Raw genomic sequence first — 26,542 nt, 5'->3', positions numbered from 1 at the left:
AGTCTCTTATAAAAATATCAAACAATTCTTTTCAGCTTTATTTCCATATGGAAACTGCATAAATCACCTTATAACAATGCTCTTTCTTGAAAGTTTATTAAGTATATTTCAAAACATTTGTTACCTTTTTTTCAGTTTTCAGTTTGGTACTGCTTAAATGCAGTTATATATATATAACATGCTCTGCTTTCTCTGTTCAATTTTTCATACCACAAGTATGAAAAAAAAGTCACTGTATTTGGATCCTTATTGCACTCTGGTGAATCAATTCACTTTTCCTTAGAGAAAAGCAAGTATCAGAAGTGAGGCCGAGTTTTGTGTCCAGATGATATGGTCAGTGGTAGTGTTACTGAGGAAAGTGAAGAAACTTCCCAGAACAGACTGTGGGACAGAAAGAGTCTGTAGAGAATGACCATGGCAACAGACTGGCAAAGGATAACACCTATTGTAATGACCTGAAAAGAAAAGAAAGGGAATGCTTTACTGCATGCAAAACAGAGAAACTGTATTCAATTTATCATGAACCTATATATACTTTATACATACATAAACATCACACATAAACTTCTATATACTTTAAATAAATATATATAAATAAAAAATTATATCTTCCCCATCTTTACTAAGGGTAAATTTTTAAAAAGAAATTTTCAATAGAAAAATACAACTAATGTTCAGGACTTTAATTGTTCAAAAGTAAAACTCTTTTAGCAGTTTATAGATGTCACAATAAGACACAAAAAAATAATTTATGAAACCATTCTCTCCTCAGGGTGCATGCACTGAAGAAAGTAGTAAGTAATAAGAAAGTAATAAGAAAAATCAGGCTCCTGGCTAATCTAGTAACAGGAATAAAGGATGCCCCGACCTGAATCTTGACAAGTACTCTAAAAGCCCTTTCAGAAATTCTCAGGTCGCTTCTCTGTCTTTGTAGACTAACTTCCTACCTATTTACCCTCTGTAGATACCTCAGGGTCAAGAAACACTTCTGTGTTTTCTGTGTTTAAGCACATATGGCATTGCTTGTAAAGAGCTCCTGGCAGAACTCCACTTTGAAATGATGGAGTCATTCACCTAAGATGTTAGGTATCAATGCAACCAAAATGTGACATACTTGAGCATGGTACTCCAGTTGGCAGGGTGTTAAACCAACTAGACTGATTTTTTTTAAAAGCAATCTTGATATTTACCATTATGCAGTGAATATTTTTAATCAATTTTCTTAACAAAGCTGCGTTTGTATATTCTACAAGTTAATTTATAAAATAGTACTATGAGATAGGTTAAAATAGGAATAACAAAAGCTATTTTTCCATCATTTTGCTTATAAACTAAATTGAAATACTCACTGGTTTAATATTTTGTTTCCAAGTTTTATTTCACAGAATCCAAAGAAACTACTGAGTGGACAAATAGGTTTTTCCTACTTAATTTCCCAATAAAGACTAGAAATAAAACTATTTGATCACGTATATTATTTACCTTATCTCTTTGGTAGTCATCAAAAATGACAGAAATGCACACAAGACCTGGATGGCACAAAAACCACAAGATGCAGCCCTGAAACAAATGAAAAATATGTTGAATAAGCGCAGCTGTGCCTCTGTTTTCATAATGTACCAGACAGAAAACATTACTAGCCTATTTAGGAGGTCTTCATTGATCTCAATTGGCCTGTACAGTAGAAACTGCAACAAAAGATAGAAATAAGTTTGCTATTGTTGTGACAATGATACTTTGTTTCTAATCAAATGGATGGTTTTTTTAGAAGTATTTAAAATCTTCCACCTTTCACATATACACATTTTGATATACTATGAACATGTTTAAACAAGTAACAAATCAATAATTGAGAAAAGCGAGGTACAAATGTGCAATATTTCTATAAAAGACATAAGAATATTCATTCATAGTTTCATATACATACATGAAATTCTGTAAGAATAACACAAAAAAGTGATTAACAGTGGCTACTTGTTTGAGATTTAGTACAAAAGATCCTGGAATTAGGAAAGTAGGAATGGGAAACTTTTTAACACTTTTATTTTCAAATATCTATTTTCTATTTTTCCTAGAACATGGCAAAATATCCTTTTCCAAAATTAAATTTGAAATAATAAATTAATACTACTAGCTCTTGACATGGTTAGTACCTTGATGTTGTAAGAAAAATAAACAAGATGTATAAATATGTGTTTAGTATGTTACTATCTGTATAAATGCAAAGGAAAATATAAAATATTTAATAACATATATTTTTAATTCTCTGAAAAATAAATTAGGAACTAATAGTCGTGATTATGTAAGGAGGTGATAACTGCATAGATGGGAGAGAGGTGAGAATGTGTTTGCTACTCTTTAAATGCTTCTGGATGTCTGAACCTATTCAAATAGTTGTATGAAAACATATAAAAATAAAAATTTCAGTTTAAGAAAAATTTTGATACTGTTTAAAACATTGAAAATAAAAATTTTAGTTTTTATACAACTGAAGTACATACTAACGTTTCAGACAACAGGCACTACTGTATCTGTGAAGAATTCCAAAGTGAAAGGCATATCCTTGCCTGTTGGATACACAAGAGGCCTGTGGCAGCAGCTTGACAAAGCTCCACATCAGGAATAAAGGAGTCCTGGCCCTCTGTCCATAGCAGCCTCACTCTTCTGAGACTGTGGACTAGGGTGGGTGACCAAACAGCTTGTCAGAATGCGGTTTAGAGTTGCCAAGAGGATGGGTTATGGATTCTCTCCATCTGTATACCAAAAGCATTACTTTTCAGGGAGGGAGGCTTCTGTAACGTGACTGCCCCAGCCTCTCTCCTGATCTTTTCCTTTATTAAATGGGTACAGAAAAAAAAAATCGATCTGCCTTTAGCTCTCACTGGCATAGGAAGGACATGGAAAGGGGGGATGAAGTCAACATGATCTCGTATGGATGCCACAAAATGGCTTAAGTGTAGCATGTACTCAGGCTCCTGGCTCCCTCTGCTTACCCTGAAGGATGGCTCTTCATGGTTCATTATAAAACATTGCATCATTCTGGGAGTAAACAGTTCATAGTCAATTAAAAACTGCTTTTTTGAGAAATGCAAACAGCAATCTATTTTTTTATTAAAAAAAATACTATAGAAAAGAATGTAAAATCCCTATTGATGGAGAAATTACCATTCAAGCAAAACTGTCCTGCCAAAGATTACATGGAAACTACTGTTCCATGGGCTCTGTAACATGGGGATAGTATCATCTGCAGCTCATGAATTGTGAAGATTAAATGAGCTGAAGCACATAAAGGGCTTAAGAGTGGTGCCTGGCACATAATAGAAGTTTACGAAGTATTAGCATAGGGTTGCATACTAACTTCCCAGTAATGCAGAATAAAGTCGACAATGCAAAGAAGTCATTTTCTAAGCAAACCCATACTTTGGCAAAGGTGATGTAGAACTCCCTTTTGAGTGTACTTCTCTCCGATGTGATGATTTGGTAGAGTCCACAGCCTAAGGACAATGCTAGGCAAATTCTTAAAACGATAAGAAGGATCCCTGCTAAGCTGTGGTGCGAATGGTGACTGTGAGAACTGGTTTCTTCAAACTGTTCCCAAAGTAGCAAAATACTCTGCAAAAAAAAAAATAATAAATAATAATAAATACATATTTTTAGAGAAAAAAGTCTTATCTATTTACAATAAAGTACTTTACTCAACTCTTTTATATATCCCCCGAAACAGTACATTCATTCCTAAGAGGTTTTAAGATTTATCTAACTATATAAGGTATTGATGAAGTATGGGCAGTTTTTCCCCTCACTGACATCCCTAAGCTGGAGGAAGGGGCTTGTTATCAAATGAGACCATGCATCAGAGATAAAAAATACTACTGCTAGCACGATTCAAGTAACACATCTCTTATGATGAAAATAAGTTGAAAAGAGGAACAGAGTAAGCACAAAATTTCTTCTAAATCAATCTCTTTCTTACTTTAACACCTTATTATGAATCAAACTGTTCTGCATTCAAGCCTGTTATCTCAGGATAAAGTTTCAAATATCTCAGTATCTTTTATAATCTACAAACTAGCAAGTCTGAATTGTTGATTTCACTCTCTTTTTCCACGTTAACCTCTCTGGTTAAAGGAGAGTAGATTTTTTTAAGATTTTTTTTTTTTGATGTGGACCATTTTTAAAGTCTTTACTGAACTTGTTACAATACTGTTTCTGCTCTGTATTTTGATTTTTCTGCCAAGAGGCACATGGGATCTTAGCTCTATGACCAGGGATTGAAGGCGGACTCCTGGCATTGGAAGGTAAGTGCTAGCCACTGGACCACCAAGGAAGTCCCAAGGAGAGTGGATTTTTAATTCCCTGGTGGCTCAAACGGTAAAGCGTCTGTCTACAATGCAGGAGACCTGGGTTTGATCCCTGGGTCGGGAAGATCCCATGGAGAAGGAAACGGCAATCCACTCCAGTACTATTGCCTGGAAAATCCCATGGACAGAGGAGCCTGGTAGGCTACAGTCCATGGGGTCGCAAAGAGTCGGACACGACTGAGCGACTTCACTTCACTATGGCGCCCAGGGCAGAGTTACTTTCCTTATGTGTTTGTTCACCTTTTCCCCCCTGTGGTTACTACACCAGTGAAAAGCTCAGCAAGTTCCTGATTAAGCTGTTCTGTTTGGTGCTATTCAGTAGAAATCAGCACCCACATTCCCTCCATCTTTACTAAATATCAATCAGTTAAATTATGATAATTTTTACCATCACACAAGTCATTGGTCCTCTGTGCTCCATTCATTTACCAACTCAGCCCTCAGAATTGAGTCTTCAGTGGCTTCCAAAGGATTTAGATGAAAACTCCATTACTAAATCTGATTTTAGGCTTTATGGGTTTACCAGCAACCACCTCCTTTCCTCATTCTTGAATCTTCCACCCTAATTTTACTCCTGCTATGTACTTGCTAGGTGAACTCCTTTTTCCTCTTGCACAGATGAATTTCCTTCTTGGACCAAATACTCGATCTTTTTTGCACTGAGTTATTCCTCTACCCCACCAAATTATACCCATCTGATTCCTCAACATGCATTTCTAAACTTGATTTTTTACCACAAAAAAGTGCTATCACAGAACTATTATCTCCTGCTATATGAGGTGATGGATATTAACTGGCTAGGTTTTGGTGATCATTTCAAAATGTATATATATCAAAACATCAACTTATGTAGCTTAAATCTATACAATTTCTGGTTTTCAATTATAATCCAACAAAGCAGAAAAAAATAAACATTTCCCATGATTCACATTTTTACATATTCATATGCTCATATTTTCACATATGTATGCTAAGGCTTGATCTGTAAAATACAGTGTACATATTTACGTGATCTCTCTTTGCCTGTCTTGTCCACCTAGCCTGGCTGTTGTTGAGGATTAGTGCCATGTCTAACACATTGTTCACAAATGCTTTCCTGGTGGCTTAGGCAGTAAAGAATCCGCCTGCAATGTGGGAGACCTGAGTTCAATCTCTGGGTTGCGAAGATCCTCTGGAGGAGGGCATAGCAACCCACTCCAGTATTCTTGCCTGGAATGCCCACGGACAGAGAAGCCTGGTGGGCTACAGTTCATGGGGTCGTAAAGTCAGACACAACTGAAGCAACTAAATTCAGCAGTCCCGTATTTTCACATACATATGCTAATGTGTGACCTGTGGAATATGATATACATATTTACATGATCTCTGTTTGCCTGTCTCATCCTCCTAGTCTGGCTGTTGTTGAGGAACAGTGCCATGTCTAACACAGTCTTCACAAATGTTCACAGAAAGTCTAAGGTAGAGTTATAATCTCAATTTGTATGTTTATGATAATGAATTTAAATTACAATGAAATAATGAAAATTCAGTTTTTAAAAAAGGCTACTGAGAAATGAGACTTGAACTTGATGTAACATTACTCTCCATAAACCCTGGATCAGAAATGTTAAGTTGGTAGGATCTTGTCCTTACTTTAATCACCTCCAATTCAGTTCTTTCTCATTAGCTCTCCCTTGCTGGCATTATCTTCTTTTCAGGTATAAACACCTATGATGTGGTCCCTTTCTAAATCAATCATGTAAATTCAATAGACCATCACTTGGTACTTACAGTACTAGAGGTATAGACATGGATAAAGCGCAGGCTTTACCCTCCACTACTGAGCTTTTCAATCTATTTAATGCATTAAAACAAATTATGATGTCCTAATAGAACCCAAGCGTATATTTCATTTTCATCTGTAACTTATACTGGTCACAAATCCAGTACAAATTTTTATGTTTATATCTTTCATCTAAATTTTTATAAATCCATTGCATATAAGCATACAGAGATCCTAGAATGTCTACATATCACAACAGAGGAAAACAAAGCAAGAGCAGAGAGGACCCTTCTAAGAGACCAAATTTGTTTTGGGTGTTATTTGCGTTCAAAAACAAGATCCCCTTCTTTTTTATTCTACATTTTGGTTTTTTCTTTAATCTGATATTCACTTGAATTCTTTCATGTATAAAGTAGATTCCTGCCAATGAATGAATCCAAGATTCTTTAATTGACTGATTTAATACTGAGTACTTACAAAGTGTTAGAAAATATGAAAGAAAGCTCTTAATTAGAAAATGAGAATCTAACTGAATATTAAACATACTGTGCTTAAATACACTGATAGGAAGCTCAGATTCAGGTAAACTACAATGAAATTTTACAATCTACATATACTAGCACTCAGAAAATTAACAGGTTATTTGATCCATCACTCTTTTTTTCCATGTTTTTAAAAAATTGAACTGTAAGTGATTTACAATGTTGTCTTAGTTTCCGATGTACAACAAAGTGATTCAGTTACACATATGTACATACTCTTTCTCATATTCTTTTCCATTGTGGTTTATTATAGGATTGTGAATACAGTTCCCAGTGCTATACAGTAGGACCTTGCTGTTTATCTATTTAATACATAACACTGTGTATCTGCTAATTCCAAGCTCCTAATTTATCCCTCCTCCACCCTCTTTTCCCTTTGGTAACCATAAATTTGTTTTCTATGTCTGAGAACAAACTCTGCTTCATAGATAATTTCACTTGTGTCAATTTTAGATTCCACATGTAAGTGATACTGTATAGTGTCTGTCTTTCTCTTTCTGACTTACTTCACTTATGATCTATCACATTTTAAACTCATAGTATAAAACAACACAAATTTCTCATGGGTCCCGGGGTTCAATTTTAACAGGAGAGGTGTTCAAGTCTGCATTTTTAGAACAGAAATATTTGGCTTCACTGCTCACCTGTGTTATGACCATGAATACGGCAATCCCAGTGGATGCAGGAGTAGAGTCCCACTGGAGAGGTCTGCTCTGAGACTTCTTCATTCTGACTATTGTCCAACCCATGCACAGACTCAGAAGTAGGTACAGCATTTGAATTTGGGAAGCGATGTCAAAAACTAATGGGAAATGAAAACCAAAGTCAGCTGAGCTTTTGCAATACAACAAATCTTTTTTTTTTGTGGCCATGCCACACAGTTTGTGGGATCTTAGTTCCCCAACTGAAGAATGAACCCACACTCTGGGCAGTGAAAGCTCAGAGTCCTAACCACAGGACCGCCAGGGAATTCCCAAATTTTATCCTTTTTGCATTGAGAACATAATTACTTTATTGAGCACAAAAGACAGGCACTTTCAAAAAGAAACTACCGAAATTCAATAATAAATCTAAAGAATTAAAATTCTGCCATTAAATTTGTAAACATTTCTGAAAATAGCTAACACAATGGCAAAACTCCTATTTTTAAAAATATATATGTACCTGTACATATTTTTAAGGCCAGCTTTAAATCTGTTTGTATTCCTTATTTTTCTTAGTTTTTCTAACTACAATCTATAACTCACTACTTATGAAAACACATTTAAAATATAACTTCTGCAGTGTGGAGAACACTACATATTTCTGGGTTGTTAATGTTTTTTTGATGGCTGAATCACAATGTGAAGAATAGTTTCTAAAACTATTAGTAAGAAATCGCATGACGATAAAGAAACGCAGAGCTTCTGTGACGTCCAATTATGCTGGCCTTAGTGTCTGAGTCCTGAAGGCAGATGAAGTGCTCCATGCATTAGCGTGAAGCGCCACCAGGCGGCCATCACTCACACTTCAGGGGCAGTCTGCTGCTGTGGAAAGGACGCAACAAAACTGCCCGCGTCCAGTTCAGCGCTACTGGTAAACAACCATCAGTCGTTTACCTCCACTTATTTATTTCAGAAGTTCTATTTATTGATTTTTTTAAAAAATTATAACCTTTCATCAAATTGTATTTTGATATGGATTTTGGAATAAACATTTGATCACAATTTAACAAAATAAAACTTCCTTCAAATTGCCATTTATGACCTTGATGTCTACAACTTCTACTTCTTTTATACAAAGATATTCTTAGAGAAACAGATAAAACTAGTTGTAGTATAATACTTATATTAAAAGTCACAAGCCAAAAACCTATTAATAATAGATCTTCTCAGATTTATTTTGACACATTTTTCTAACCCTAACCCCAATTAAAACTAGATACTTTACATTTAGGCTTATTTATCTGTAATAGTGAATTCTAATAATGAACTGTCACCACATTTCAATAATATGAGAAACATCATGGCCTTTCAGATCAAGGATAATTTATTTTCACCACAGATTTTAAATGACTGTGCTGCTAATTATTTTTATTAAGCATTTTAAAAATACATACTCAGTTACTTAAAGAAGTCAGCCAAAGGAATATACCTACATAAGTTGCTACTTAGCTTTTGCTATTTGTTTTTACAAATACAGGGTGTGGGGGGTACATTGATTTTCTGGTTCATTTCTGTGTGTACTAACTAATGCACATATTGACATAATATACTGTAACTGTGATGATAGGCAGAACACGGTGTATCTGTTCTTGGAAAAGTAACTAATTATAGACAAACTACACAGATCACACAAAAACCCCATCCTGTGGAATTTAATTAAAAATCTTGAAATTTTAGGGGCTGGTCTTGTGGTTAAGACTCCGCACTTCCACTGCAGGGGGCAGAGGTTTGATCCCTGGTCTGGGAACTATTAATTAGATCCCACATGCCATGTGGTGCAGCCAAAAATTTTTTTAAAAAGAAATTTTATCATTTAATGAACCTGTTGTCAGAACTACCAAAAATGAGCAATGTTGATTTACTGTCGTTTTTTTAAAAAAGACTTTTGCTTTTACCCTACCATGAAGATGCCAGACAGCCTGAAACTGTTTTGTCTACAGTAAAATTTCAAAAGTCCTTCATTTTAGTAATAGCTTTGCTACTGATGGGCCTCTGTATGCTTTGCCTCTCTGGACCACAATTTCCTCATCTAAAATGCATGAGCTAAATTATTTCTATGTTCTGTCCAGCTTTAAAACTCTAGGACTCTATTATAAACATCCTGAGTCATCTATGAGAAAACAGGGGGACAAAGAAGGGTTCTGGTAACATCAAAAGAAAGAGAATCAACCTTTGGTCATGCCCAAGAGGTAACAGTATATACATCCTCTTCACAAGGAAAAGGAGAAGTTATAGAAGTTTTAGAATCTTAAAATAGGCAGCATCAGGACAAGCGGGTCCTGAGATGATTACAGAGATTACTGTAAGACACCCTATTAAAGAGTGAGGAGACTAGAAGAGAAACATGGAAAATATAAGGAAAGTAAATCCTACAATGGTTGTGTATTCAGGACCTGCTTTTTTAGAGCAAATCTTAACTTGTTTTTCAGAACTGAGAATGACATATGACCTGATGTACCTCTGAAGTTCTCTTTTAAAAGTTATGATTATAGGAAATTTTATTTTTTCACCATCATGCTTAATTGAAAAATTACCTCATACGAGTTCCTCTTATAAATCAAAGAACAAAGCTCAGAAGTCAGCTCAATTATAGGTTTATTCTATGGCTCCAGGTTAGAAATACAGAGAAAAAGTCAAAAAAGGGATGATAAAAGGGAAAAAAAATCTTTAGCTTTGTGGTCAGAAAATTAGGTCTAAGTCTTGGCTCTACCATCTACCAGATGACTGACATTTGTAAATGTATTTTCTGTCACTGAGCCCAGATTCTTTATCTGCAAAATAGGGATTAGCATACCTACTTCACTGAGTCTTTATTGAGGGTAAAAATGACAGAAAGGGCATAAATATGCTCTAAAGACAATGAATAGCTAAACACATTATCTATCCCTACAGAAACTAAACAGGTTATGTGGAAACTAAATCTGTAATCTTATTTCCAGTTGAGCCAAATCTAATCAACCTCAGATTAAAAAAAAAAAAAAAGAACTGTATTATGACAGAAAATAAGTGATGAAAAAGGAAAACATACAAGAAGCAGATAGCAAGTTTATATTTTAAAGAAATGCTTAGTAAGATACTCACATTCTGCCAAACTTCCCATAAAAGGTACCCCTATTCCATCTTTGGAGTAACTGAGGAATTGAAGAGGAGAATATTAGCATAAATTACAAATGTGAACAAAATTATTCATAATCAAAGCAAATATAACTTTGGTGGACTAATTATGACTAATTAGACACAATGATGAACACAGTTTTAATGGTTTTGAGTTACCTGGAGAAATGAATGTAATTAGCGAAAGCTGAACCAGCTTGTAACAGCAATGCAGTTGTCAGAACCTTTAAAACCATGTGCATGGGTCCTCCTTTCTTAATAGCCTGCCACAATGACTGAGCATAAATGCAAGCAATCACAAAGTACACTAGGACTAGGAGGAAAAAGAACTCATGTAACCCTGTGAAGAGAAGAAAGGAACAAGCCAGTTACAGTGTTGGGTTGCTTTCAAATCTTCCCATCAACATATTTTCAGAACTTGTCTTTTAATTGGAATCATAGCCTTTATTTACTTTTGCAAGAGAAAAAAAGGAAAACCCGTTGAAACTTAAATAATCTTCTACTCTGGAATAAAGCCTTAACTCTGAGAGCACAGCTTAAACTAAGGTCAATCTATTAAAAAAAAAAAAAAAAAAAAAACTACTGGTCAGGAAATAAGCCCACAGACTAACCACAAAATAATAGTTTTGTTTGAAAAAACAATGATTTCAACATTCAGTTACATATGTTTCTTACCCCCAAAATGGGTTTCTTCTGTAAGACATTTAAAAATAGACTTAGTCAGTCAATAATAGTTTACACACCCTGACCATGCTTCTCGAAGTGTGAGCCCTGGGCCAGCAGCAGCACCAGCACTAGGGACCTAGTTGGAAATGCACATTTTTGGACTCATCCTGCATCTAGGGTCTCAGAGACCCTTGGAGTGGGGACCAGCACTCTGGGTTTGAAAAAGTCCTTCAGTGACTCTGATGCAGCTAAAGCCTGAGAGCCACAGCTCTGGGATGGATGGAAGCCTTAAATTCCCACTAGGACAAAGGGTCACAGTATGTGTCATGACCAGAGCCTCCTTCTGAAGGAAAGGGCTTTCGTTCTGTCAAAGAGGAAAACCTATGGAGACCACGTGATTCCACTCCACAGGCGACTGAAACTAAAACACCTGACCAAATGGCTACCAATCCAAAGACTAGTCATTGGGCAATAGCATCACTTGGTTCTCAAAGGTAAGAGGCTAAGCATGTTCTCTTGGGACATTAAACCACAAAACACAGAAAGGATGAAGCAAGAAAAACTTAAGTTGGAAAGAACTGATGCTAGGGCAGGTCACAGGCGTCAAGCCAGGCCATACTCAAATAAAGATTCTGAGTGAGCAGAAATTTTGAATGAGCAAAGGGAGTTGGCTGGTAAAGACAAGAACAAAGTAAATGTGCAGAACTTTTTAAATGGTGCTAGGCATTTAGTGACCTCTAGTTTCTACCAGCAACTTTTCAGGATGGTCTGCACACATTCTCAAGATAAACACTCGCTTTTCTGCATGAAGTGGAATCTTTTGACTGTGTCTTTGTCTTTCAGAACTTTCAGAAAATTTTTATAACAAACCAGGGCAAGCTCTGAGTTTAACAGTTTACATATACTCTGTTACACTGAAAGTTAGTCCCAAACATTAGGGCTTTTATATTCTATCTAAATAACACTGGACACCGTGACAGTGGCTATGTAGACAGCTGTCTCTATTGAATCTGTGAATGAATAGTCTAAACTGCACTCACTTTCATCCAGCTGTGACCCCTGAACGTGCTCCAATTTCCCATGTGGGATAAACTTCAAACAATAGAAGGAAATATTTCCATTATATGGAAAATCATTTTGGAAAAGTAATTCAGGAGATACAAATAGTAGGAAAAATACTCAATAAACAGTTCAATCTCAGTCATGTTTTAGCCATGGTTAGGAGAAAACAGAAAGTCTTTCAGCCACTGGGTGTCTCTCCTGCTCTTCGTACATGAACGCTGTTCGTCCACTTCCCTAGTACAGGTGAGAAAGCACGTTCAGACTTCAGGAACTTCAAATAACAGAATGGGTGTATGTTCTTTTAAAATTCCTGACAGAGAAGTAGAGTATTCTAGTTTTAGAAATAATAGGACCATAAGCCTGCGATTGTTAGAGTAATAGAACAAGGCAGAAAATAAGCTAAACATGTAACTGTGGGCTTCCCTGGTAGCTCAGTTGGTAAAGAATCCACTTGCAATGCGGGAGACCTGGGTTTGATCCCTGGGTTGGGACGATCCCCTGGAGGGCATGGCAACCCATCCAGTGTTCTTGCCTGGAGAATTCCCATGGACAGAGGAGCCTGGTGGGCTACAGTCCATGGGGTTGCAAATAGTCAGACACGACTGAGCAACTAAGCACACCATTATAACTGTGGGTCAGTAAAAGTCTTGATGCTATCCCGTGTTCTGAATCTGTTTTTGTCTTTCCTTCTTAGTATAAAGAAACATGGTATTTTACTTAAGTTTTTATTTATTTATAATACTTTACAGAATATTCATTACAAGTTAAGGTTCCAGGCTCTGTTAGGTTAGAAATGCACTAGAAAAAGAACATTCTCAGACTATTTATTGAGTAACCAGAATAGTGAGCCTCCCAAGTGGCTCAGTGGCAAAGAATCTGCCTGCCAAGCAGGAGACACAAGTTCAATCCCTGGGTCGGGAAGATGCCCGGAGAAGGAAATGGCAACCCACTCCAGCAGTCTTGCCTGGGGAATCCCATGGGGTTTCCCAGGCAAGAATGGGAAATCTTGCCTGAGAAACATGGACTGGTGGGCTGCAGTCCACAGGGTCACAAAGAGTTGGACATGACTCAGACTAAACAACAACTGCAACCAGAATAATAGAGGAAAGGACTTTTGAAAATAAGACATATGTCACTAGCAAAAAATGTTTTCAGATTATTCAGAAAAGACTAAATGTATTTTCCATAAAAAGCTAACACTGTAACCAAATTACTTCATTGAGATAATATATTAAGTAACTTGAACAAGGACATTTGTCCTATACTTTGCTCATTGCATTCTGCATAAATTATTTACCTTGACTCTGATTCTTTAAAGATAAAACCCTGCTTTTGCACCCAGGGTTCTTTTAAACAAACCACCTCTACGAAAAAAGTCTGTTTCTTTCCTCTTCAACTTTACTTTGTTCTGCCAACATCCCTCAGAGGAAAGCAATCTATGTTCACCTTGAAACTAAAATCTAATTTTAAAACAAGTGGATACTAGGTATTAAGTCTTGCCTATACACAAAAGAAGAAAAACACTCTTAAATCACCATGCAATGGGTGACAAAGGCTTATAAGGGAATGAGTAGATTTTAAGGCAAACTTAATGGGAAGAAGCATTAGCAAAATTCACCGGGAAGAAAACTTTTAGGACAGCTTTAAAAAAATTTACCTCCGGCTAAATGATGGGAGATGGGAGAAAAGAGGGTAAGAGAGGGAGGGAGTCAACAGGTCATGGGGCAACCCCTGGAACAGTCTGGCCTACCAGTGATGTCTGTGGTCTCAGAACCCAAGGTCCATCCCACCCGCAGGTGTCTCAAGACACCTCCTGATGAGTCTAAACCAATTAGAGAAATTCCAATACTCTCTTTGCCTAAAGATGTACGCCTAACCCTAACCCTTTGACTTGTTGGTTTGCCTTTGTCTCCTTTCTGATACCTTCACTTAACATTTCTCTTACCATGTTAGATAACAAGGTCATGTGTAGAGTTCTGGCCAATGAAATGTGATGAGGGACCTTCTGGGAAAAGTTTCCTTGCTCTTAACAAAGAGACACTGAATTTGGCCATTGTCTAGATACAAGGACCAGATAACTGCAGTTAACCGTGAATATGAGGGAGCTGACAAAGCTGACAGTCAGAGGATTTGAGGTAGAGAAATGCTAAATAAACTGCCTTGAAGAAATTGCAGATGTTATCATTATGTAAGAGAATTAATTTCCTTATTGTCTATACTACTTGCAGTAGAGTTTTCCATTAAAGTTACAGAGCTAAAAGTAAGATCGATAACAGAGAGGAAAAAAGGAACAAGAGAAAATAATAAACATATCTGAAGTCTTAAAGACAGTGAGATGGCAGATGTGGAAGAGCATGTAATATTATTCTAAGAAAAATCAAGTCTACTTTAGACAATGATGCTTTAACTCTCAGGATTCTGTGCAACTTTTGGTCTCTACCAACTACAAGTAATTAACAACGATTCTAATTTTTTAAGAGGCGATTTTGGTTTCTACCAACTACAAGTAATTAACAAGGATTCTAATTTTTTAAGAGGCGATTTTATTTTATTCTACCTTGAGGCATGATATTCCTATGTAGTGTTTTGTCAAATAGCATCAAACTTGCCTTAGTCAATATTCAAAAAAACCCCTAAGTTCCTATGTCTGTAAAATATAGGAGTAATTGAAGTCTGGTAGATACATAAAATACCTAATTGGTTTGAAAGGAAACTATAAAATTTAATCAGAGTAACATGTAACATTAATTGCAGCTTTTTGCATCAGGTTATTCTAATTTGAACCTCTAAGATACATGGTTTAACAGTCTATTCTGAGTAAAAAGCATAGCAAATCAATTTTCTCTACTCAGGGCAGAAAATTAGTCAAATGACGAAAAGTTTCTAAACTGAACCTAATTATTCCCTGGAAACAAATTCTATACCTGAGGCTACAGACCAGGAAGAATCCTTCTGCAGGCTTTATGTTAAAACCAACACATTTCTAAAACAGCATGGACTATGGACTTCTAGATAAGTGGGTTTGCACAGTAGAATTAGCTAAATGCCTCACTTCCACTCCAAAATCAAGTCTATCTCAGTCTCTGGGGGCAGACATCTATATTTTTCCCTAAGCTCTCCAGATACAACCCACAGCGGTGGGTTGAGAATTAATGAATTAATCCCTCAATGTAGAATTATTCAGATTTTAAGGTATCTAGATATTTAAAGAAAGAAATGATGAGATCCTTGGAAGTTACACCAGCTACCTAGCAATGAATACTTTTGAGTACTTACGGCACCTTTTAAAAATCAATCCCCACATAATAGCCTTGCAAAGAATCCCATACTTAATGGAAATCCATATTATAGTGAGATTTTTTTTCCCCTTCATTTAAATACTCTTGGTGACATGACCAAAGTAACATTCCCCACTTGAGCAAAACAAAGACAGATTTTAAACACACTGTTTAAGTATCAAATCAAAATCAGTCACAGGAGGAGATAGACCAGAAGGAGTCAGGACTAAGAACTGAGTCAGGACTAAGAACTGAGTCAGAACTTCAAATTCTGTCAACCTAAAATTCTGATGAAATATTTTATGGGAGTAGATTTGGTTTCAGAAAACTTCATCAATTTTGATCATTCCTAAAATGGATGCAAGCTCCAAAGAAGGCAACTCCTAAGAATATTCAAATACCCTAGTGAAGGACAGCTATATGAAGTAATGGAGTTTCTATCCTACTTAATCACTGGGTTGCCAATTTAGACTGCTCAGTTTATCAACATTCTTCTGTTCATAAAAATTAAGCTAGCTTATCATAAAAACAGATTTTAGAATGCAGAAACTATAAACTATCCATAATCCTAATAGCCAAAGTATGGAAACAATCTGTTCATATTTTTGTACTTCTTTGTTGATTCTCTGCATTTTGTAACATAATTGAAATCATACAACATAAAATTTCCAGTTCTGCTTTTAAACTTAATAGTACAGCTGTTACAATTCTATAAGAAGGTTTATTTAACCATTTCTCTACTGTTGGACACAAGTTGTTTTTAATTTTTCAGTATTCGAATAACACAACATGAAGATTCTTGGGCATAAATCTTTTTCTACACTTAGGATATCTAAATACATATTCTTACCAGATTCTCCAGCACTGAAATGATCAAACGGGTTCCCTTCAGCATCCGGGTTTAGTAACATCATTTCAAATGGGATATCTTCCACCTGAGAATCCTCATTGCCCTCTCTGCATGTGTACTTATCTGCATAGAACACGTGCCACTTTTGTGGATAAGGAATCTGGGACACTGTCAGGTTATGTTCCGTCTGATTCATGGCCACTTCAAAGAAAAAAAAAATAGCACTTTCAAAGCAAAACTCTCAAATGTATTCATTGTTTTAGTCACACAATCAATTTGAAATTAGAATTCTTTTGTTTAGTTCTTATTGCCTCAGCAGTCCAAATCCTGATGTATATTGGAGTAAGTTTTGTAAGTCAAAAAGTAGGTAAAAATATTGTATTTAACCAACCAAAGGAATCACTATAAAAGTTCTATGAAAATATGTACACTGAGTCATTCTGCTGTGCACCTGAAAATATCACAACATTGTTAATCGGTTATACTCCAATATAAGAAAAGTTCTATGAAATACCACAAATGACTAGAAAGGTTTCATTGAAATCCTGAATTTCAATTAAATATTTCCGAAGTTTTCAAGTAAGTGAGCAATACTAAAAAATTTTTTGTTGCAGTGGTAAAATGTCTACAACACAAAAGTTATCATTTTAATCATTTTTATGTGTACAGCTCTGTATTAAATACATTCACAATGCTGTATGGACCATCATGGTGACATTTCTGGAAATTACTTATTTGTGTTATATTTAAATATGGAGCATTCAACTTTGGAAACTATTATATCGAAAAACTATGGCTGACAAACACCTTCAAAAGATTGTCCAAAATCTCTGTTTGGTTATTCCTTTAAAAGGTACTCAAAGCAGAAAAATAGAAATTACAGGAATATAAGAGTTGTTACACTGGGTCAGATCTACATAATGTATTGGGGGGTGGAAACTGTTGGCCTCACACAGACCTGTGCTTGAATCTTGGCTCCAATATTTACCTTCTATATGACTTTGGGCAAGTTACATAAGCAATGACACTCACTTTCTCCATCCAAAAAATGAAGATAATACGTAGAGCAAAGAGCCAATGCAAGCACTAAGTTATACACTCAGCATGGTTGCTGAATACAAGTTGTCCTTTTCCTTTCTTTAAAATAAAGTGATTACACTAATCAATGGTTCTCAATCCAGGGTAATTCTATTCCCCTGTAGAGCATTTGTGGAGAAGGGAATGACAACCCACTCCAGTGTTCTTGCCTAGAGAACCCCACGGGCAGGGGAGCCTGGAGGGCTACAGTCCACGGGGCTGGAACGAGTCGGGCACGACTGAGTGCCTAACTCTTGCACTCTCTTGTGGAGCATTTGACAATGTATAGGGACAGTTCTGCTGTCACAGCAGTTGAGAACATACTTGAAGCGAGGCAGTGCTAAATCTCATGCAACCCAACATAGTCTCGCATGACAAAGACCTGTTCCTACCCAAAATGCCAACAGCACTCCCTTCGAGAAACACTAAATGACGTCTGAGATCCCTTCTCGATCTAAACTATGATTCTGACCTAAGAGAAACTCACTACCACCGTAAGTGTGGTAGGAGAATGAAGTCTCAAACACCACGTGTAATAAAGACAATAGGAGAATTAGAGGGGCAAGTCTTATAACCTTGGGACTCATCATATAAATACAACACTTAACCTCTCTACAAGTGTTTCTTCAGTAGAAAACTTAAGACACTTGCCCTGTCTGACTCAGAATCCTTGTGAGGAGCAAAGGAGATGGTATATGAAAATCCTAAGTGAAGAGTCTGATTCTACACAAAGTGTGCTTAAAATATAGGATTATGATGGGCCCAATTCCCAAGTCCAGACTGCCCCCACTGCATGCCAGCTAGTCTTGACCTTTTCCTCAAGTGAAAACACAAAACTTTTTAATAAATAAAAGACATTTCTTGAGATAACTGTGGAAATCTGCATATGGAAAAGATTTTAGAGGATACTATGAAATCGTTCATTTTCTTAGATGCAGTGATGGTATTGTTATGGTAATATTTATGGAGAAGAATGTCCTTACTCTTATGAGATGTCTGCTGAAATATGGTGAATTGCTCAACACACCCACAGCTTATTTTCATTTCGGTTCAAAACAAAAATCACACACACACACAAACATAAAGCAAATGTAAAAAAATATTAACATTATTAAACATAAGCCAAGAATATTCAGATGCTGGTTGTACTCTGCTTTCAACTTGTATGTATAAATGAAAGTTTCCCTAATAAAAAGTTGGAAAAAACATTTGTAAGTTGTCTTTATCACTGAGACAGGGACTTATCTAGACAGGATTCAAATGTGGAGGACTTAAAACTTTACATTTGGGAATTTCATTAATAGTAGTTAAAAGGGACAAGATGATTTTGCTAAGAATACCACAGCATTGGGTTTTTTTTGCTGTCTTAATTTAGCTGACATTTATATTGTTTTTCTTAAGGCACAGCTTCTAGGGGAAAGTAGCAAGGACTCAAGTTTCTGTTAAATATTTGAAGACCTTCAATAAGAATTCAATATACGATCAATAAGCAGTTTAGAAATAAGGCTTTTGAAATGTGCAGCTTGCAATTATATAATCTGGGCTTACTATATAAAAGCTCTGCTGTATTGAGGTTTTATCACTTCCATTTTTTCTCTTAGATAAAATAATATAAGAATTTAACCATTATATTTTCATCAATATACTTTTTGATGCTTCATTTTAAATTATGTGTTCATTTTAAATTATCACATCATAAACAGACACTGGCTTGAGTTTTTGTCTTGCTGCCTTTTTCAGTAAGCCTAGGAAATAAGCCTCTTGACAAAATGCAAGTTCATTGTTTTTGAAACAAAAGACTACAGCACAGCATGCTCATTGTATGCTGATGCAATTGGTACCTCAAATATTAACAAAACTTGAATTGCAGAGAATGGTGTTGAATGGCTAATTGCCCAATAGAATTATAAAACGAAATGAATACTGTTAACAAAATTACTCAAAATAATAAGATACTAACACTTTTAAGCAATTAATAAAATATACCAAATATACAAAAGGAAGTATATGCATATGATATAAAAAGACAATACTGAAAGTTTTATATACAAAATTACATTTAATTCTTGTTATCTGACAGCAAATTTCTTTTGCATAAAACTCATTTTCTGTGCTTTAAATATCTTCGTTTGCTCTAAAAAAAAAAAACCCTACAAAATACTTTTCACCATTTAAAAAAATCTGATGGTTTATGTCATTACTGAAAGAGAAAAAAGGAAGACTGAAAAATAATTCTTCAAACATTAATTTAGGGAGAACGTATAATCAAAGCAACATTCAACACTGAGATTTTTCAAATCTACTAATCTTTTCATAGTTCATGGCAGCAATAAGGTTTTACATAGGAATCAGGCACAGTTAATGAGCTCATCACCAAGCAGGTGAAAGGCTATTAATACTTAAAAGTCTCATTAATGGTCAGGAAATGAGAATTTTTTTAACAAGGAATTATCTTCAAATATGTGATACTACTACACTGTCATGAATTTAAGGATATGCTTTTTGTTTCAATACATCAAAGCTTCTAAATAACAATATACTATAAACATGAAAATAATATGTGAAAGTTAGAGAATACAGATATTGTTAAGACTTGGCTTTCGTTACTGGAAAAAGAACTGATTAAATATGTAGAAAGGAATATATATGCCATCAGTACTTAATTTATTTCAGACCTTCAAATTTAACAAAACAATCTTTATTCCTCAAAAATTCCTGTTTCCTGAGATCTTCCATTCCACCAATTTCAAAGAATACCCTTCACATAACAGAGAAGGAAGAGGAAGGGAGAATAGAAAAAGAAGCAACAGCAAGAGGTTTTATAAATTATAGCTCTCTATACATGCAACTCCACCTAAAGGGTCATAATTAGAGTCATAGCATTTTAGATTTTTAGGAACCTTGGAGAAAACTAGTCCAACTTCCTTGTTGCACAGATAGGTAAAGTGCAGGTGAAAGATAACAAGATCTTATTACAAGTTACTAACAGTGATTCTCAGTTTAGCGGTCTTTCCACTGCACCAAGTCTCTCCATACACATAAGTTCTGTAACTGAAGGTATTCGACTGATATAAAAACTATGTTTTTGCAAGTGTATATACAATATGGTATAACATTGACCACGTAATATAAGAAAATAAATCGATTCCTATAGCTCAAAGCTTTAAACTGTCTGATCAATTTTTAACAGACAAGCAAAAAGACTTTAAGGTGCCAAATACAAAGAAAATGACCTACTAACCAAAAAACCCTCAAGCACTAAGCTGCATGACAATTCACCCTACAAATACTTAGTCAATGCTTAACTGAGCACTATAGTAAAGTAATGCTCAAAATTCTCCAAACCAGGCTTCAGCAATATGTGAACCGTGAACTTCCAGATGTTCAAGCTGGTTTTAGAAAAGGCAGAGGAACCAGAGATCAAATTGCCAACATCCGCTGGATCATGGAAAAAGCAAGAGAGTTCCAGAAAAACATCTATTTCTGCTTTATTGACTATGCCAAAGCCTTTGACTGTGTGGATCACAATTCACTGTGGTAAATTCTGAAAGAGATGGGAATACCAGACCACCTGACATGCCTCTTGAGAAATCTGTATGCAGGTCAGGAAGCAACAGTTAGAACTGGACATGGAAAAACAGACTGGTTCCAAATAAGAAAAGGAGTATGTCAAGGCTGTATACTGTCACCCTGCTTATTTAACTTATATGCAGAGTACATCATGAGAAATGCTGGGCTGGAAGAAACACAAGCTGGAATCAACAGTGCCGGGAGAAGTATTAATAAACTCAGATATGCAGATGATACCACCCTTATGGCAGAAAGTGAAGAGGAACTCAAAAGCCTCTTGATGAAAGTGAAAGAGGAGAGTGAAAAAGTTGGCTTAAAGCTCAACATTCAGAAAATGAAGATCATGGCATCTGGTCCCATCACTTCATGGGAAATAGATGAGGAAACAGTGGAAACAGTGTCAGACTTTATTTTGGGGGGCTCCAAAATCACTGCAGATGGTGACTGCAGCCATGAAAATTAAGACGCTTACTCCTTGGAAGAAAAGTTATGACCAACCTAGACAGCATACTGAAAAGCAGAGACATTACTTTGCCAACAAATGTCCGTCTAGTCAAGGCTATAGTTTTTCCAGTGGTCATGTATGGATGTGAGAGTTGGACTGTGAAGAAAGCTGAGCGCTGAAGAATTGATGCTTTTGGACTGTAGTGTTGGAGAAGACTCTTGAGAGTCCCTTGGACTGCAAGGAGATCCGATCAGTCCATTCTAAAGGAGATCAGCCCTGGGATTTCTTTGGAAGGAATGATGCTAAAGCTGAAACTCCAGTACTTTGGCCACCTCATGTGAAGAGTTGACTCACTGGAAAAGACTGATGCTAGGAGGGATTGGGGGCAGGAGGGAAAGGGGATGACAGAGGATGAGATGGCTGGATGGCATCACGGACTTGATGGACATGAGTCTGAGTGAACTCCGGGAGTTGGTGATGGACAGGGAGGCCTGGCGTGCTGCAATTCATGGGGTTGCAAAGAATCGGACACGACCGAGCAACTGAACTGACTGACTGATGGTGATTATAAATTCTCACTCTCTCTCAATCATAATGTAACTAATACTCATACTTCTTACCACAACCTCAGTTTTGCATTTACTCACAGTGACTTGATCCATACACTTAGCAGCCTTAAGCGCTGTGGTAGAGTGTCAGGATTTTGGTCCCTTGATTTATCACTATCACTAGTGCCTAGCATAGTATGCAAAGTATTGTGAATAAATGAATGAACAGGTCAAAAGAGCCCTTCTGCTCCCACTGATTGATTTTATACCAAATAAATATAAACTTGTAACTATAACAAGTGCTGTGGGAAGAAACAGGCTATAAAACCTCAAGTGTTAACTTAGTGGATAGAAGAGTCAAAGAGGAAGAGCAAACAGAGGAAAAGCCGGTGCAAAGGCCCAGGCGAGCTCTGAAACAAAACCAGCACTACAAACAAAATGAGGCCAAAGTGGACAGTACTGTGAGATGAAGCTGGGGGTTAGAGGCGTTAGTATCACCCAGGCTCGGATGGCTTTCCTGATCAGGTTAGGAGGGTCATCTCTCCTTGCGCAGTAGGAACCCACTGCAGTATTTCAGGGTGTGGTGAGGATGTAAAGGTGAGACGATCAAACCTGCTTTTTTGTAACTCTGGTTACAGAGAGGGAACAACACAGCTGCGGTGGCCAGGCAAGAGACTATGCCCTCCTGGAATAACACGATGGGGGTAAGATAAAGAAAAGTAGATGAATTCAAGAGATATTTAGAGGAAACTTACTAGACGGGAAGGGGATAGAGAGGTTAAAGAGAGGAGTGTTGGAAGACTCCTTGGTTTCTAGCTCATTCACTGGACAGATGGTGGTGCCAGTGTCTCAAACAGCAAACACTGGAAGACGACCAGGTTTGGACGGCATGGTGGCAGACAGTACGAGAACTGGGAACTGACGGTCAGAACTTCTTATACTTGTGTGGAACACTTAGCTGAGCAAATTGGTGTAGAAAGGCAAAGAAAACTGACAATGACCTTTTGTATGAATTTCCCAGATAAGTTCTATAATTCAGGGTTGGGGTAAATAAGTAACTGTCTCTTTGATATCTGAATCTAGTCATTCAGGCTTCTTCAGCAGACTATCAATGTCATCTCAGAAACCTAGACAAGAGATCCCCACAATAGGCAGTGATGATATGGGACCTGTACTCTCATCCCTACTCAGGCTATGAGGGAACCAGACATCTGCTGACTGACCGCTAAACTGAGAATCACTGTTAGTAACTTGTAATAAGATCTTGTTATCTAATAAACAAAGAACGGATGTTTAGAAATAGCAGTGCTTCACTGACTAGACTAAAAGAAGACTCAAAGACTCATCAATATGTAGAACATGGTAGAGGAAATACAGGGCAAAAGGGGAGAAAGATAATTCCCAGTTTTTCTCCTGGATATCCCACATTCCTAACTAATAACCAGTTAACTTCCAAGGGGTGGGATGGGTAGCACGGCATAGGCTCTTCATTTCTGCCTTAAAAATATCTGCACTCACTCTGGATGGCAAACACCCTGATGCATGGGACAATGTTGAAGACAACAGACCAGATCAAGGATTCAGGCAACCAGAAAAATAAAAGCAAAGCCTCTCCAGAGGTGAACCTAGCAGTTTACAAATGATGTGGTCCTGGGATAATCCAAAATGACACACTGTGGCACCGTGTGACTGGGTCCCAAGTATGCCAACAGCATATTGCAAAACAGTTATCACTTGGGGTAAATTATACAATTAACTGAGATAATGCATGCTTAGTGTTTAGCTCAGTGCTACCAGATAATAAGCATTCAACAAATTTATAATCATTCACTCCCTGCTGCCAATGGGTCAAAATACATCTGCCATATTGGTAGGAATTATGTGGCCTGTAAGAAGTCTGAATGAAGGAAAGTATACCTTTATAAATTATCTGCATTTTTTTTCAAATATTTTGAATAAGAGGGAAAAAAGTCATTCTATCTTTTGACCAAAGAGAAGATTAGTTTCCTTAAAATTTGGCTTAAAATGTATTAGGCAGAGTGTGGTGTATGCTGTGCCATGAAACATCTTGATATGTAAATACTATACTCCTAACATTAAGGAGGAAAAAAAAACACAGAATGATCAAAGAAAAGGGGAAATACTCACTTGTCAACTGAGCTTTGGATAACTTTTCACTACAGCTATACTCAGGACCACCTTCCTGCAGCTTTAGCCATTCCTGGGCTTGGAACAGGTAGAGTTTAGCTTCCTTTCCAACAGCTACTGCTATGTTGTTGATTCTGACACACAAAAGAGCGTGGTCACCTGGGACATTAAAACAAAAATTATCAATTTGTTTGATCTTGTATGGAGCTGAAATGGTAGGACAATTCAATAACTCTATTTATCAAAATGGGAATTGAAAGAGCACGATTTTTCTTAAATCTCATTTTAACCAGGTACTTCATATTAGAATGACCATCCCATTCAGACACAAGTCAAGTGATTATTCACATTAATTATGCAAAACAATATGCTGTGTTTCCTTATACTTCAGCAGATAACTGATTGCTTTTCACTGAATAAACAGCCACATCTGCTGTAGGTAGACATGCACTGTGATAGAATTTCGCCTCATTTTACAACCATTCCAAACCTTTAACACTTGTTTATAAATTATCTTTAGAAATGTCCTGTCAGTTTCTTTTGGTTTTTAATATAACATGGATGCTAATATTTAATTATTCTTTTACTATAAAAAGCAACCATATGTATAATATAGCAAGAACGTTTAAATAAATGAATTTCAGATACATTTGACATCTGTGACTTTTACATAGTAATTTTCAGAACAATATAAGTTGTAAGACAACTATACAATGAGCCTTGTTGCACAGCGCAACTACATCTAACGCCTAGAAGAGAAATGGCAAAAAGTAGGTCCCTTTAGGGAAAGGAAGGTCCCTCTGAGTAAGGAAAAGCGAAGCAAGGGACAGTTTTTTCATCTTAAGAATTTTAATTCTCTTGTTATTGTTTTATACTATTATCACTTTGACAAAACATTTTAAACAAATTTATATGCATAGTGTGCATCAAAAAATCATTTAAGTCTCTGACATAAACTCATCACATTATAAATTATCAACATCCTTAAAAGTGATTCTATCCCCTATTAACATTTTGAATCATATTCTGAATTACAATTCCTAAGTATGGTCTTGGTACTATTATTTTACTGAATTCGAATTCACTGAAAACTGATAATAGTAAAAACACACACAAAAAGACAAAGTGTGTATGTTAATATACTTGGAACACTCTATTCCTCAATCTTTCCTCAGAAATCTGGATTTATTACTTGTTTGTCCTCTATATCTATCAGGTAACCATCAGTGAAATATCTGGGCTGTCTAAGCCTGTTTGCAAATCATGAATAAGCCATATCATAGCTTCCATACATGCCACATTTTCCGACACTGTCCAGATAGTGCCATTTATCGTAGTGACATTACTATCACTTGCGCATGCCACACACGGCATAGCCAAAAAATAAATAAGTAAATAAAATAAGGGTCCTAACCTCATCAAAGCAAATAATTATTTTAAATATAGTAGTAGTCAAATTAAGAGTACTAAGAGTAAGTATCAAGAAAAACATTCAAACTTTGAGGGTGCAATTGAAGCAAAAATTAGAATGAAAGCAGATTCATTCATTTAATAATTATGGATTTTTGAGGGAGACCAGAAGTGAAGAATCAAATGCAATCTCATTTTAGAAGGGTCACATAGGATACAAATTAAGAAGCTTCCAGGACGCTCTTACGTGCATTGCCGTCAAGTTCATTCTAGGCCTCGTGGTCCACAGTAAAGCTAGGGGAGTAACCAAACTATTCCCACAATTGTGACAATTATAAGACGTGGTGAGGAGGGGAATCCTAAATTTCTGTGCTGCAAGCAGGTTTTAGCAAATTGATACTAAAACAAAAAGGACAAAACCCAGGAAATCTCAGTTCTGAAACTTATGTTCACGTGTAATTACGGTGTCTTAGTGTACACAATCAAGCTGACAGGAGTGAATAAACGATGCTTCTTTGAGCGAAGGATCTCGAAACTTGCAGCAGGATAGAGAACAGCACATTCGTCAGCACGAGAGGATTGGGGAAACGGTCTTTTAGGTGCAGGATACAATCCCTCATGGGGGAGGGAGCTGACGAGGATCTGGGGAGCTGCAACAGAGGGGTTGGTCATAAACGCATCCCACGATTCCGGGAAGCCGCGGTAGGGGAGACAACCAGCGACAGGGGAAGCGCACGTAAGCTGGCTAAAGTCCCCAGCCTTGCCGCTGCCAGCTCCAGGGTCCCCAAGGGAGGAGGGGAGAGAAGGGCCCGCGGGATGGGCCCACGCGCCTTTTTCCCTCTCCCCGGCCCCGAACCTACCGTGGAACTCGAAGTGGCCGATGCTCTGGCCCTGAGCGTCTCGGGCTGCGGCGCTACTGAAGCTGCCCCGCAGCGTCTTACCCTGGCTGCCTGGTGGCCACCAGCAGCAGGTGAGGGCCACGGCCAGCAGCCGCAGCCCCCCCAT

General features: G+C 36.8%; 1 protein-coding gene across 1 annotated transcript; it reads right to left on the bottom strand.

Annotated features, from left to right (window-relative positions):
- Positions 1-296: 296 nt before the first annotated feature.
- GPR180 (G protein-coupled receptor 180) lies at positions 297-26,542 on the bottom strand. The gene is made up of 9 exons (XM_052650306.1): positions 26,398-26,542; positions 24,128-24,286; positions 16,340-16,540; positions 10,643-10,823; positions 10,451-10,500; positions 7,310-7,467; positions 3,421-3,612; positions 1,483-1,560; positions 297-455 (listed from the first exon to the last, which is right to left on the bottom strand). The coding sequence occupies exons 1-9, from the start codon at positions 26,540-26,542 to the stop codon at positions 297-299; spliced, it is 1,323 nt and encodes a 440-aa protein (XP_052506266.1).

The sequence above is a fragment of the Budorcas taxicolor genome, chromosome 12 (genome assembly GCF_023091745.1).
Source record: "Budorcas taxicolor isolate Tak-1 chromosome 12, Takin1.1, whole genome shotgun sequence".
Classification (NCBI taxonomy): Eukaryota; Metazoa; Chordata; class Mammalia; order Artiodactyla; family Bovidae; genus Budorcas; species Budorcas taxicolor.
This window is presented reverse-complemented; position numbering and strand designations above follow the sequence as displayed.

Excerpts from the sequence above, each read along its gene's own strand:
- GPR180 (XM_052650306.1), bottom strand. The coding sequence starts at position 26,542 with ATGGGGGGGCTGCGGCTGCTGGCCGTGGCCCTCACCTGCTGCTGGTGG. Across the intron at positions 10,824-16,339 it reads TTTCAGTGCTGGAGAATCTG|GGTTACATGAGTTCTTTTTC; the intron begins GTAAGAATATGT and ends TTCTCTTCACAG. Across the intron at positions 456-1,482 it reads ATGACTACCAAAGAGATAAG|GTCATTACAATAGGTGTTAT; the intron begins GTAAATAATATA and ends TTTTCTTTTCAG.